This window comes from Semicossyphus pulcher, unplaced genomic scaffold (genome assembly GCF_022749685.1).
Source record: "Semicossyphus pulcher isolate SPU_LCO1_2020_fin unplaced genomic scaffold, fSemPul1.0.p SCAF_14, whole genome shotgun sequence".
In the NCBI taxonomy this organism is placed as follows: Eukaryota; Metazoa; Chordata; class Actinopteri; order Labriformes; family Labridae; genus Semicossyphus; species Semicossyphus pulcher.
In genome coordinates this window covers 6,906,595-6,919,512 of record NW_027211648.1, presented here as the reverse complement: position 1 = coordinate 6,919,512, position 12,918 = coordinate 6,906,595, and the positions used below count along the sequence as shown (strand labels likewise).

At 40.7% G+C, this 12,918-nt stretch overlaps 1 protein-coding gene across 1 annotated transcript in view; it reads left to right on the top strand.

Annotated features, from left to right (window-relative positions):
- The window catches only part of kcnh5b (potassium voltage-gated channel, subfamily H (eag-related), member 5b), a 150,518-nt gene that overhangs the window by 24,679 nt on the left and 112,921 nt on the right, over nt 1-12,918 (top strand). The window contains exon 5 of the mRNA XM_069661283.1: nt 5,696-5,811. Coding sequence (XP_069517384.1) covers nt 5,696-5,811 — 116 coding nt within the window. The remainder of the gene's footprint in view (nt 1-5,695; nt 5,812-12,918) is intronic.

The window sequence follows — 12,918 nt, the reverse complement described above, 5'->3', positions numbered from 1 at the left end:
GTAATTTTTTTTTACCACTCACTTGGACAAATAGGACACACCCAGAGACGGACTGGGACAATAAATCAGCCCTGGACTTTTTGGACGCAGACCGGCCCACAACCAGTCTCTATTGACGACACCAAGGCGTAGGTTTCAGTATGAACATGGTGGAGGGGTCACATATAAGGAGGGGGTTCTCAGGAAAATCTAAATGCCAAATACTTAATTTCCTGTACTTTGGTGATTTTTGTATGCCCCAATTTGTGCCTTTTTTGCATCAGTTTATGGTGAAAATGTCGTCATTTACGTTACAATGTTACGATTTAATTTAGCAGATGCTTTTGTCCAAAGCGACGTACATCTGAGAGTTAATACAACACAAGCAACGATCAGGACAGGAGGGAACGAAGTCAGTAAGAGCCAACAAACAGCTTCAAGTGCGATCGGACACTGGTTTTTGTTTGTTTGTCTTTTAAAATAATAATAATCATCATCAAGATCAGTATAGTCGTCATCATCATCATCATGAAAATCCTAGTCGGCATAAACTACATCCTCGATGTCATCAGCATCAATAGCAGGTGTTCATGAAGAGCTGGGTCTTTAGCATCTTCTTAAAGGTGAAAGGGACTCTGCGGACCGAATGCAGCTCGTTCCACCAGCGGGGGATGTAAAGGAAATGTAAAGGAAAAGCAAAATATAATGGAACATAATGCTGTAAGGCTCTCAGGCATTCTGTATTGCTTAATATTTATTCCCCTGTAGATCAAATTTTCTCATTTAAAGTTATCCTGCTGAGTCAGCGAGCATGTAGGTGTGATTTACTCTTCTGTCCACCTTTATTTGTGCCGAAACCTTTTTAAATGTGTGTGTGGCACCTGTGCAGGTCAATGATAAATAATACATGTTAATTAATTCTTCAAATTAATTCATAAACCGCTGGACTTTATGTACCAACACTATATTAAAGGCAGATGTAAAATATGGTGATTTTGAAGTGTTTGCGGATCAGGTGTCCTACGTGTCTCTCGCTCTCGAAGGACAAATCAATCTGTCAATCAGTTCAGACTTTGTCGTGTCGTCCTCGGTGTGGACCTGCTGACCAAAATCTCATTCCACATTTCACTTTGCTCTTGTGTTATTTTTAGCCCAGGCCTTCCACTTCCATTGTGCTCCAGTCTGATAAATCAAGCTGCGTTGCATTCTTAAGGAGAGCCATTGCAGGAGCATTACGATTAACCGTGAAGACCTCTTATTTACGTGTCCTGCAGTTTTTCCTCGCGCTCCATGTGAGGTCCTTTTGTCCTCGTGTGTCAGCATGTATTTGCCACCAGGACAAATCCCCCCACTTTACTCCATGATGAAAGTGGTTCTGGGTCTGAAAAGAACACATTGGCTTTTTCCGAGCCAATGGTTCGCTATTATTGAACACATTACAGCGTGGTGCTACTCTATAATGCATGCACACTATACAGGGGATTATTCAACCACAGCGACGAGGCGGTATAGAAAAAACACGTAGGACGTATTTACTTTAGTAAAAGGCGTCTTTGCCATTAGAAGTCAAGCTTGTTCTGCTTCATTCAAAGTAAACAAGCGTTTGCAGTGAGCCTCTGTGACATTAAAATAAGATCTAGTTCATCCATGTTTTATAGAGGAAAAGTTTAATTTCTGAATAACTAATGTATCCATATTCAATTTTGTTCACCCAGCTATTCTTTGAAATAATAATACTGAAGATTTTCATTTAAATAAATGTCTGTTAAGTCACTATCTAACGCTGCATGAGGTAACACAATGGTGATTGAGCCTATGGCCCACTGATGAAAGCCTTTACATATACAGTATTACAGACTGGGTGTCACAAGCGGTGCCCAGTTAGTGACGTGTTTTCCATCACCCAGCAGTGGTTGGTCTGCCAGAGAGGGTAGGCGGAGCTAAGCGGCTGCTTTTCCGCTCTCTGCGAGCGTTGCGAGTAAACAGTAATCTACTATGGCTGAACAAACAAAGAAAAGACGGATGACTACAGATACAACTTCAGAAATAAGTGAAAATCCAAAGAAAAAGAAACAAACTCGACGCTCAGATGAAGCAAACAGTCTAAAAAGGAAAGCGACCGTCAGCCGCAAAATCAAGAGTTACAACCAGAGCCAACCGTGGACGTCACACATGCAGCACTGTCCGGATATCTGGGAAGTGTGCTCCCTCAATTACCGTTTATCACCATAGGTGCCGCCAAAGAGAGCAAAACTGACGTCTTCGAGATTACAACTTTAATGGTCAGGTGCTACTGGTGGTTTTATAACTTAAGCTAGCTCTTTTGCTGTGTATGAATGATTGGTTTCTCCCATTGTTCTAGAATGGAATCAATTAATATTTGGATGGTTTAATCACAAGAGTAAAACTAGCCAAGCTAATAAATCCTGACCCGTATCTCAACTTGGGCTCTTCCATTCTTACTTGAGCTAATTTTCTCCCTCAATGTCGGCCATGTTGGCTACGTAGTGGAAGGGACGGACATTTCGTGGGCGAAGATGGCGGCACAATTTCCCCACCGCGTGAAACATGTGGCACACACACGCAGGTTAAAGCTACAGTATTTTATTAATTTAACTTCAATTAAATGGAAGCCAAGAGACAACTGTGGTCACATGTTTGCGAAAATGGTCTCTAATTGATCTCTGTCAGTTTTCATAAAGATGTTATTAAAGTGACGACAAGAAGACAGACTTTGCAGATTGTTACACAGGCGCACTTTAAAATGTCTCGAGCGACAGTTTTGCTGTAATGGCAAACTTACTACGACAGTTACACAAGTAGAGAAAACTCCAGACGTCAGCAAGCTGATTCAGAGATGTGAATTAGTTTTGATTAGCTGTTATGATCTACACCAGACAGAGGCGACTTTGGCAGCACAAACTGTGAGTTTTCATTGTGAGACGATTAATGTGGTTTTACTCTTACAAAAGAAACCACCTCATTTCAGTGTCAAGTCACCTTTATCTGCTTTTCAAACAATCCTCCAGCCTTTGTCCTTTTCATAACCTCTTTATTTTAAGTTCAGGAATCTCTGAATGTCTGATGTGATGTGAAAACGTCTTGGGAAGTCTCTTCTGTTCTTATGCACAGCACTTATTCTGCTTCTAACTCGTACCTCTCACTGACAATCTTGCTTAAGCAGGTCGACAGAAGTCGTCTCTTTAGCTAAGTTGGCCCTCTGGGCTTCCTGTAATGCTTTTCAACAGCCACAATAAACTACATTACACAGAGAGTTATACAAGCTCTACTGCAGCAGTTTTCCCTCCAGGAGAGATACAGGAAGTTGCATTTTGGCTAAGAGCACCCAGGCTTATTATCAATGATGATTCAAGGCTAATTTAACATCTTACTGTATAGAAAATCACATAAAAGAAGCCACTCTGCAACTGAAGATGTAAAGAAAGTCACACAGCAGCCGAAACAACAGTTCTCCTCGGGGGAAATCAGCGCTCAGAATGAACTCAGAATAAACCAGATATTCTGTTGAATTTAATCCAATATTGGCCTCACTGTAGTGTTGCGTTTGGCTTCTTCCACACGACTGCACAGAGAAATGAATGCTCGAATTTGGCTCCATTTGAACAGAGAATTAAATTGTATTCAAGGCAGCTGGAGGCCTCAGGGTTAAAAGCTATTTCAAAGTCCACGTTTTATTCGTAATGGTCCCTTCAAAGGGTCGGGCCGATCACCACGTGGGGCCGCTATATCTGGCCGGGTCTCTGTTGTGCTCCTCTTTGCCCTTTCAGACATTTGATTTTATTTTTAGAGCAGTACAGTAGGAGCACCCGTCCTGTTTGCTTTCATTCAGGATCTGCGTGGTCGGCATCATGGCAAGGAAATGACCACTGCTGGACAAGCCTGTTATTAAGATATTTAGATCACAGGTTTCATGTTAAGAGGAAATGGTTTCCTATGATAATAATAAAAGCTGGAACCAAGATTTTAGACAAAAACAGGACTGGGTAGGTAGAGGAAACAAAAGGCTGGCTCCAACATAATGCTTATGATGCATTTCCACGGCATCTATAATGAGCGGTTTATGAATGTAGCACTTGTAAGAAATGGAGTATGATAAAATCATTACTAGCAACCATAACAAAGAGCATATTCATCATTGAAATTGAGATAAAACCCAAAACAAAATGGTTTTATACAAGCTTAATTAACAAGCAAGTAAAGCAACGAGTTAGAGGAGAAAGACAGGAAATAAAAGATTAATATATAATGTAAAAATGTATTGTAAAAATGGAACTACAGTAATGTTGAACAGTTTTAACAAAATATGTTATACAGTGTTTAATCAAGACTGCAACATTGAGACACAGAAACTTAACATGTCCCATCAATATCTTGAACCAAGAAACAACGCTTTTAGCAGGCTTCTGATATAACAAAGTTGGATTAGCATAATATAAAACTTTAATTGTCCTTTTCTCCATTTAAAAAGTGAAGAGTGTGGTAGTTCTTTCTGTTCACATAAAATTTAGTATTGTTTGACTGTGAACGTCATTTTACAGCCATGTTTTAGTCAGATGGAAGTTGAGTTCTGACTAGAAACTTATTAAGCTAGCTGATAAAAAATAATGAATTTTAGTTAAAATCTTCCACTTAAACTTTAAGCACATCACATTAATATATTGGTCATCATTTCAGTTGAAAATCCAGACATTTAAGAGCTTAGAGGAAGCTTGTCCTGTCACTCTTGAAACTGTAATGCTTATGCTAGCTTATGTTAGCTAACGTTTGCCAACTTTAGCTCAGCGCCCAAAAGGGAGACTTTCAATAAGATAACTTTTATGGAACAGCTGATATTTTTAAGCTTTAAATAGCATAAGCAACTTGCCAGAACTTTTTACATCATTTTACATTTAACAAAATAATAACGTGTCCCAGTAATGTAGCTATAAATGTATCTATCTAAATAAACAGCTAAGCTTGTCAGTTCTTTGGTGTTTCTAAAAGAAATGTTGGTCGGAGGTATAGTAAATCTTTAGCAAATCAAAGGAACCCTATTTTTCATTCAAATATTATAAGTTTTAAATGTACAGCTTTAATTTAATACAAAACTGTAGTATTTGTGTTAACGTGTTGTACTAGAAGTAGAAATACTCGCCACACTGGGACACAGCTAAAAAAAATACTTCAATGGTTACAACAAAAAAATGTAGCTGTACCTTTCACCCCGTAAGCTTTTGTACTCACGAGGCATCAAGGCTCAACATATGCTAACTTTTCAGTGATTCCTGTGGTATTGATCCCCTGAAGGAGAAACTCTCTTTCATCTGCTGCTTCCACACAGAGGTCAAAGCACATCAGACAGCTACAGAGCAGAAGCCCTGCAGCTGCTGGGGATTCAGTTGTGTTCAAGGACACTTTCTGCGGGGGTCGGTGTTGAAAGAACCCAGGGCTTGTGCTGCATTCACATCGTGTCAGGTTTATTGTAAATATGAGCTACCAACTGGGAAATACACCGTTCCCTCCAGCCCTCTGGTTGCAAGTACAAGTGGAAGCTGTGGGAGTATTTTGTAACTTCAGTATGTCCCTGTTGGAGTCACGAACTGGGAAACTGTATCAACAGCAATGGCTGCGAGCTAAATGAGAGACATGTATTCTCAAAGCCAGTTTAGTTGTGATGACTGTGATGCAAGCTGTGTTTAATGTCTCCTCCCTGCAGGATGGACCAAGTTTGCGCGGCTGACACGGGCGCTCACCAACAACCGCAACACGCTGCAGCAGCTGGCACCCATCGGCAAACATGAAGTCAGCCATAAACAGTCCAGACTGGCCGAGGTGAGCACGTGCACGCACACACTCTCACACACACACGCCGCTTTTAACTGTTGCTCTGTAACATGATACATGAAACTACAGGCACCCAATGAAACTATCTAACTAGCTAATTCTGACAGAGTGGATCAAGCTACTCTTACTTTACAAAACAGCTAGCATAAGCTACAATCATTCCAACATCAGCTAACAAGGTATGAACCACACTTTAAGCTTAGCTAGTAGAAACTCATCAGCTTATAAGTTATGAAGCATAATATCAATTAGCTCACGTTGTGCTTCATACCTCCTACCAGATGTGTGCTTCCTACTAGCCTAAGCTACAAGCAATCCATTATCAACAGGGCATTAACAGGGCATGTAGCTTAACATAAGCTTATATAGTAGCAATCCAACGTTGGCTAACAAGGTGTTGTGCAAAGCATAAGCTAAGCTACCAGCAATCAAACTTCAGCCAACAATTTGGAAAGCATAACATGTTATTAGATTAGCTAGCAGCAATCAAACATCGGCTAACAAGGTATGAAGCACAATCCAAGCTAAGGGAGTAGATACCCAACATCAGCATACGACAGATGAAGGAGAACATAAACAGCGGTTCAGAATGAGGTATGAATCAAACCAGAAGCTTAGCTAGCAGCAATCTAGCATCAACTAATAGGGCACAAATCATTAGCAGGTTTAAGCTAACATGCCCTGCCATTGTTCCAACAGCCCATTATCCTGAGATCCTAACAGTCCGGAAAATTTCCCAATGGACTGACAGCCAGTTATCCAGAAAACAAAAACCTATTAGTCCAACATCCCAATAGGTTGAAAAATGAATGAAATGAAATGAAGCCTTGCAGCTCCCTGTAGGCCGTGAATTCAGTCCCTGTCCATGGTGCTGAATCCACAGGAGCTAGCTCCATACCCAACACGCTGCAAAGTCTCTCTCTTTCACATGTACTCACACATATTTTTACTATTATAGTTGCGTGGAGCCTAACTGCCTAACCAGTCCAGATTATTTTTTGTATATATAACAGTTGTCCCCTAGCTATCATCAATCCAACATTAGCTTATACTGTAATGTGAGCCTTATGTAGGCCTTTTAACATGTCTTAAATCCTTTCAAGCGTTAATTAAGTTATTGTTCTTGAAAGCCCAAGTTCTGACATAAATTCAGGTCTATTAGCTTATACTGTATGTGTGTATATATACAGTATCCTAAGTTTTTATGCATCAGCCTATTTAAAGTTGAACTTGCAGGAGGAGCTCAAACTCAGGAAACAGGAACTCATCTGTGATCTGGGAGTTAGTGCCTCTCGACACACGCACTACAAATATGCCAACGAAGCAACCCTCAGCTCTTTGCATTATTTCTGCACAAATAAACCCTCATATAAAACATTAAGTACCGCATTCAAACCTTTTTAACAACGCTGGGTTAGAGCAACCACACACACACACACACAAACACATGCACAAATAGACACACACAGGCATGCAAGGATATTGTACTGTGTTAAACAAAACCAGCCATGCCCTCCTCCACTACTGTACACGCTACCTTCCCTGGAGCTGCAGCTGTTTGACACAGTGAGCGGTGCCTCTCTTCCTGGGAAACGCAGCGCTCCTGTGGACTGCGGGTGTCATTAATATTTCATTTTGGGTGGAGAGAAAGACGTAGGGTGCTGTGGGCACTTCCAGTGATTGTGACTGCTGCTAGAAATTTAGAAAATGGATTTCAGGGGGGGGATGGTTCAATGTCGTCTTCACCCACCTGTTTTATTCATGAAGGTTTGAGGGAGGAGTGTCATCTCTAATCAGAATTTGTTTGCGTTTCATGCCTGCTTAGCACAAGAGGCGAGAAGCACTGTGGGTTTTAGCAAAAGTGTCACTTCCAGGGCGGTTTATAGGCGAGGAGGGAAAGCAAAAGAGGTGAGGAAAGAGAGGACCGAGTGCAAAAAGCAAATATGAAAAGAGCTGTGGAATGAGAGAGGGGAAAATGAAAATGAAAGGATGAAGAGAGACGGGGAGAATCAGAGGAAAATGGAAGTAATGAATTTAGTAAGGAAGTAGGGGGAAAGAAATTGTATGAAGGAGGAGGAAAAAGAAGGAGGAGAGGAAATGATGGAACTTGAGACTTCAAGCAATTAACTGAAAAGAAAAATGCGCTCTAGTTGCATTATGGGAAATGTAGGATCTGGTCATTTTTGGAGCTTCACCCATGCTATGGACTGAAAGTGAGGGATATGGAGTGCTTTATATACTAAATTCATAAATAGTTGTAAAAAAAAAAAAAGACCCCAAATGAATATTTCGCAAGCATGGCATCCTTGTTTTGGTTTTGAGGAGTTTGTGTTTTTAAAGGGGGGGTATTATGTGAATTCCAAGCATTATATTTCACTCTGTGATACCTGTGGAGTAGCTTAGCATAATTTGTGACGTCACAAAGTGCAGCGTGTAGAAAAAACAGTCTGAAACCTGGCGTTCACAGCAGACTGAGCTGAGAAGCCTGGGGATTACTCCAACATACTTCTACCTACAGATTTGAAACTTCACCCACGTTTAGTCTGAACATCCAACATTGTAACATTTTAAAGATGTCTTAAAATGTGAAACAGTATAATACCCCCTCTTTAACATCAAGTCAGATATATTGGAGTTCTCCAAGAAACATGTTTTCAATTGAAACAGCTAGTGAGTAAGTGTTATTTACAAGTCATACACTTTATTATGATAACTGCAAAACAATATAAGATAACATAAAGTGGGGTGGTCTGGGGCTTATGGAAAATGTTCATATAGGGCAGCTTAAATGGAAATATCACATAAAAATGCCACCTCTTAGACAAATGGAACGAACAAGACAACAAACTGTTTAGCAAGCTGTGTCAAAGCTTGGATATTTAGTGACTTAATTCAGTTTTTTTTTATTGCTGGAACAGAACCTAAAGTTTAATGATGGAGTTAAATATGATGAAGTAAAGAGAGTCGATAAATTGTTGAGGGGAAAGAAGAAAGAAGCTGCGGGTAAATACGGATGTAAGTAGGGTGACAGGAAGAGAAGAAATTAAAGACAAGAAAGAAGTCATGTTGGCAGAGAGGTAGGAAGTGGAAAAAGGCCTAATCAGTCACAAGCTAATACACCCTCTTTGCCGTTTTCCCAGCCTGGCATTGTAGAGGATTGGGTTGCATAATGTCCCGAGCACGCTCAGTAGATATCGCAGGTGATCCATCTGCTCGGCAGCCTGAAAGGCACAGCTGGCGTCTTCTGTCGAGTGTCACATAAGCAGAGTTCAATTTTCCCCCCATGATGCTGCTGCGCTGCTAATTAGCTGTCTCATTTTTTTAAAAGGGGCGGAGCTGCTCTTGACCAGGGTGTGTTTGATTGGCAGCTCTGATGAGGCTTAGATCAGATGCAGCTCGGGCGTTTTGAAACCTGCTGTTGATTCTCCGAGTTACTCGGCATCAGACTGAGTCCCGCTGTGAGGACAAATGAGGCTAACTCAGGCTAACTGAAGCTAACTCCTCTGTCTGTTATTCAGATACTGCTATTTATATACTAGTTAAAGCATTGACACAAGTACTAGAGTAGCTGCAGTTGCATAGAATTGTTAGTATTAACAGCAGTTGTGATGGACATTGTAGTAGTAATAGTAGTAGCAGCAGTAGTTGCAATACAACTAATGGAAGTAATATAAATAACTGTACATGTAGTTAGATGCTAAAGCAGTAGCAGCATGTTAAAGGAGCTAAAGCTACAAGTACAACTACTAGTAACTGAGTTGTAGCTCGTAGCAGCAGCAGAACTAGTTGTAGTTATTGGAGCTGCAGCAAGTAATAAAGTAGTAGATGGAGATCTAGTAGCACTGGTAGTACTAGCAGTAGTAGGCGAAGAACTAGAAGAAACAGCACCAGTAGTAGTAGTAGAAATGGTAGTAGAAGTTGTAGTAGAGGCATCTGCATTAGTAGCATTGTAATGGCCATGTGTAGTGATGGTTGTAGTAGTTCTAGTTGTTGAGTAGTAGTAGTTATGGAAGTATCAGAATCAAGTTTATTGCCAAGTTTGTACAAGGAATTTGACTTGGGGCCTAGGTGCAGAACAATAAATACAGAAGTAGAACAAAAATAAGTAAAAAGCTATTCAACAGCAGTATTCCTACTGTCAGTGAACCCAAGTAAAACAAGATAAAAAAAACCAATATAATACAAAATATGTAAGATGTAGTCATAGTACTGGTGGCTGTAGCAATAATGGAAGAAGCATAACAATCACAACACAAGCAGCAGTCATAGAAGCAGCAGCAGTACAGGTAGTGCCAGCAGGAGTAGTACTACTGGCAGTGTTGTGACCAAGTCATCTATGCTCAAGTCTCAAGCAAGTCTCGAGTCATTTTTCTCGGGCAAGTCAAGTCACAGGTTATGTCACCCAAGATCCAGCACCCTTACCTGTAGTATCCGGTCTTTATAAAGAGAAAAGACAAGGTGTTAGCAGCTCGTCTAATAAGGATATTATTGGCCAATTTATATAACCTGTTCAAAAAGTATGACAATGAATTGTATCTGTATTATCTTGGCACAGACGCAGCCATGATGATGGTCTGAGTCCGTATTGAGCAGTAACGAGTACGACTGATGAGGCTTCTCTTGGGGGGCTTTGATGTTGCTTGTTGCCATAGCGAGGAGTTTGACTGACAGCCAGCTATCCAATCATGACAATCGCATACCGGGGAGCTTTTTGAGTCGACCAATCATGATTCCCAGTTTGCGCTGCGTACAAACTTGATAGTTAGACAGAAACTTGACAACATGCAAAATTATGACCACATGTAAGTCATCTGAGTCATCATGCTTCAAGTCAAGTTTCAAGACATCAATACAGAGACTCAAGTTGACTTGAGTCCAGGTCTCAAGTCCACATCTCTGACTACTGGCACTATAGGCAGCAGCAGCAATAGAAGTAGTTGGATGCATTATAAGTAGACAGTACCTTTTAGCTGCAGTATATAGACAAAAGAAGCATCAGCAGTTGTGTCAGTAGCATGTAGCTGTGGTTGCAATATTAGCAGTTAAGGCATTTATATTAATGTCATTGTTGTGGCACCAGTAGTAGTAGAAGTAGGGGCCCTTGAAGCAATCATAGCAATCAAGTATGCGGTTTATATAGACTCTAAGTGTTAGTTTCAATATGATGACAAAAGTAGTAACAACTTCAGCAGCAGTACTACGTAAAACATTTAAATAAAATGTGATTTTCTTCTAACAGCAATCTTCCAGAACGACTCATAAAAGTTTTCTTATTAGTTATGTCAAATATATTTGCGTGGCATTTTTCTATTTAACAGTCGGAAGTGCTGAGATAAGAACCCTTCATGAGGAAGAATAATCATGTATTATATATTTGGCTCTGCAGACTGCACATTACTCTGTTTGTATCCAGCTGCTACAGAGATGAGCTGTGATACAGTTTGGTGTAAAATGAGTGGAATGGTTGATGTGCGATCTGTGCAGAGGAAATCAAACCGCTGCGTGTTGGATTTAATGCAGTCTGAGCTCTGCAGAGGAGGCCGAGCTCAGCGGGGGAGATCATCACCACCCCTGCAAAATATAATGGCTGCTTTTTGTTCTCTTTTTGGCTAACTCTGTCGCTCTCTCTCTTTCGCTCTTATCTGATTTTCTTTTTCTCGTTTCTGCCCTCCACAAGCCAAAATTATTCATTAGGCAGTTTTGTCATTGGGAGCTTTATGGAGCAGCAAGAAAGATGAATAGGGATGAAAACTGGAGAGCAGAAACACTTTTCATTTGCTTTTCTTGCACTATTTCCCCCTCTTCATACACACAGAGCAGCAGGGGGTAATTATGACGAGACTAAAACAACCTCTCTGGCCACATTTTCCTTCTTAATCTTTTTCATCTGTTTCACTAATTTAATTTCGTCTCTGCCTGCACCATTTTAATCCAAATAAATGCACTGCTGGATGGATTTACATGGGGGAATAGAATTATACTTTTTCTGTGGCTGCTGTTTCTAATATTACTGACTATTAGCTCCATAATAAACAAATTAAACCACAGAAGAAACCAAACTTTTCTTAATAAGCTTCACATGAAAGAATAAATGAATCATGTTTGTTATCTTTGCTCTGAATTTAAAGTTCAATATGAAAACTGGGGGAGAAATCATGAAGAATCAAACGGATACAAATCTCCATCTTTGAATATGTGATTTGTATGAAGCTCTTAAAGATATACCACTTTGTTTTATATATGTTACAACGTCACAATTTCAATTAGCAGACGCTTTTGTCCAAAGTAATGCAACACAAGCAACGATCAAGACAGGAGGGAACAAACAGCAAACAGCTTCAAGTGCGATCAGACACTGGTGCCGACAGTGTTGTTAAATAATAATCATCATCAGCATCAACAAGATCAGTATAGTCATCATCATCATCATGAAAATCCTAGTCAGCATAAACTACATCCTCGATGACATCATCATCAATAGCATCGATATCATTAAGGTCAGAGGTCATAAAGAGCTGGGTCTTTAGCTTCTTCTTAAAGGTGAAAGGGACTCTCCAGACAGAATGGAGTTTGGTAGCTCGTTCAACTGCCGGGGGACGACTGAGGAGAACAGTCTAGTTAGAGACTTAGGGCCCCGTTGTGATGGGAGTACCAGGCGCCTTTCATTGGCAGAGCGTAGTAGGTGGGCCGGAGTGTAGACCTGGATGACATTCAGGTAGGCAGGAGCCGCTTTTGTTGCTGTATTGTAAGCGAGCAACAGGGTTTTGAATTTGATGCGAGCGGCAACTGGGAGCCAGTATGATCAGTGTGCTGTTTTGGGTTGACTTAAGACCAGTCGCGCTGCTGCGTTCTGGATCTTCTACAGATGTTTGAATGTGCATGCAGGAAGGCCTGCCAAGAGGGAGCTGCAGTAATCAATGCATGATATTACGAGAGCCTGTACCAGCAGGTGTGTTGCATGCTCTGATTGGTAGGGTCTGATCTTCCCGATGTTGTGCAGGGCAAATCAAATGACCGAGCCACATGAACCTTAAAGGTTAGCTCGTCTTCGAAATATATGGCGTACAAATATAGGAAATATACTGTATATAGAAG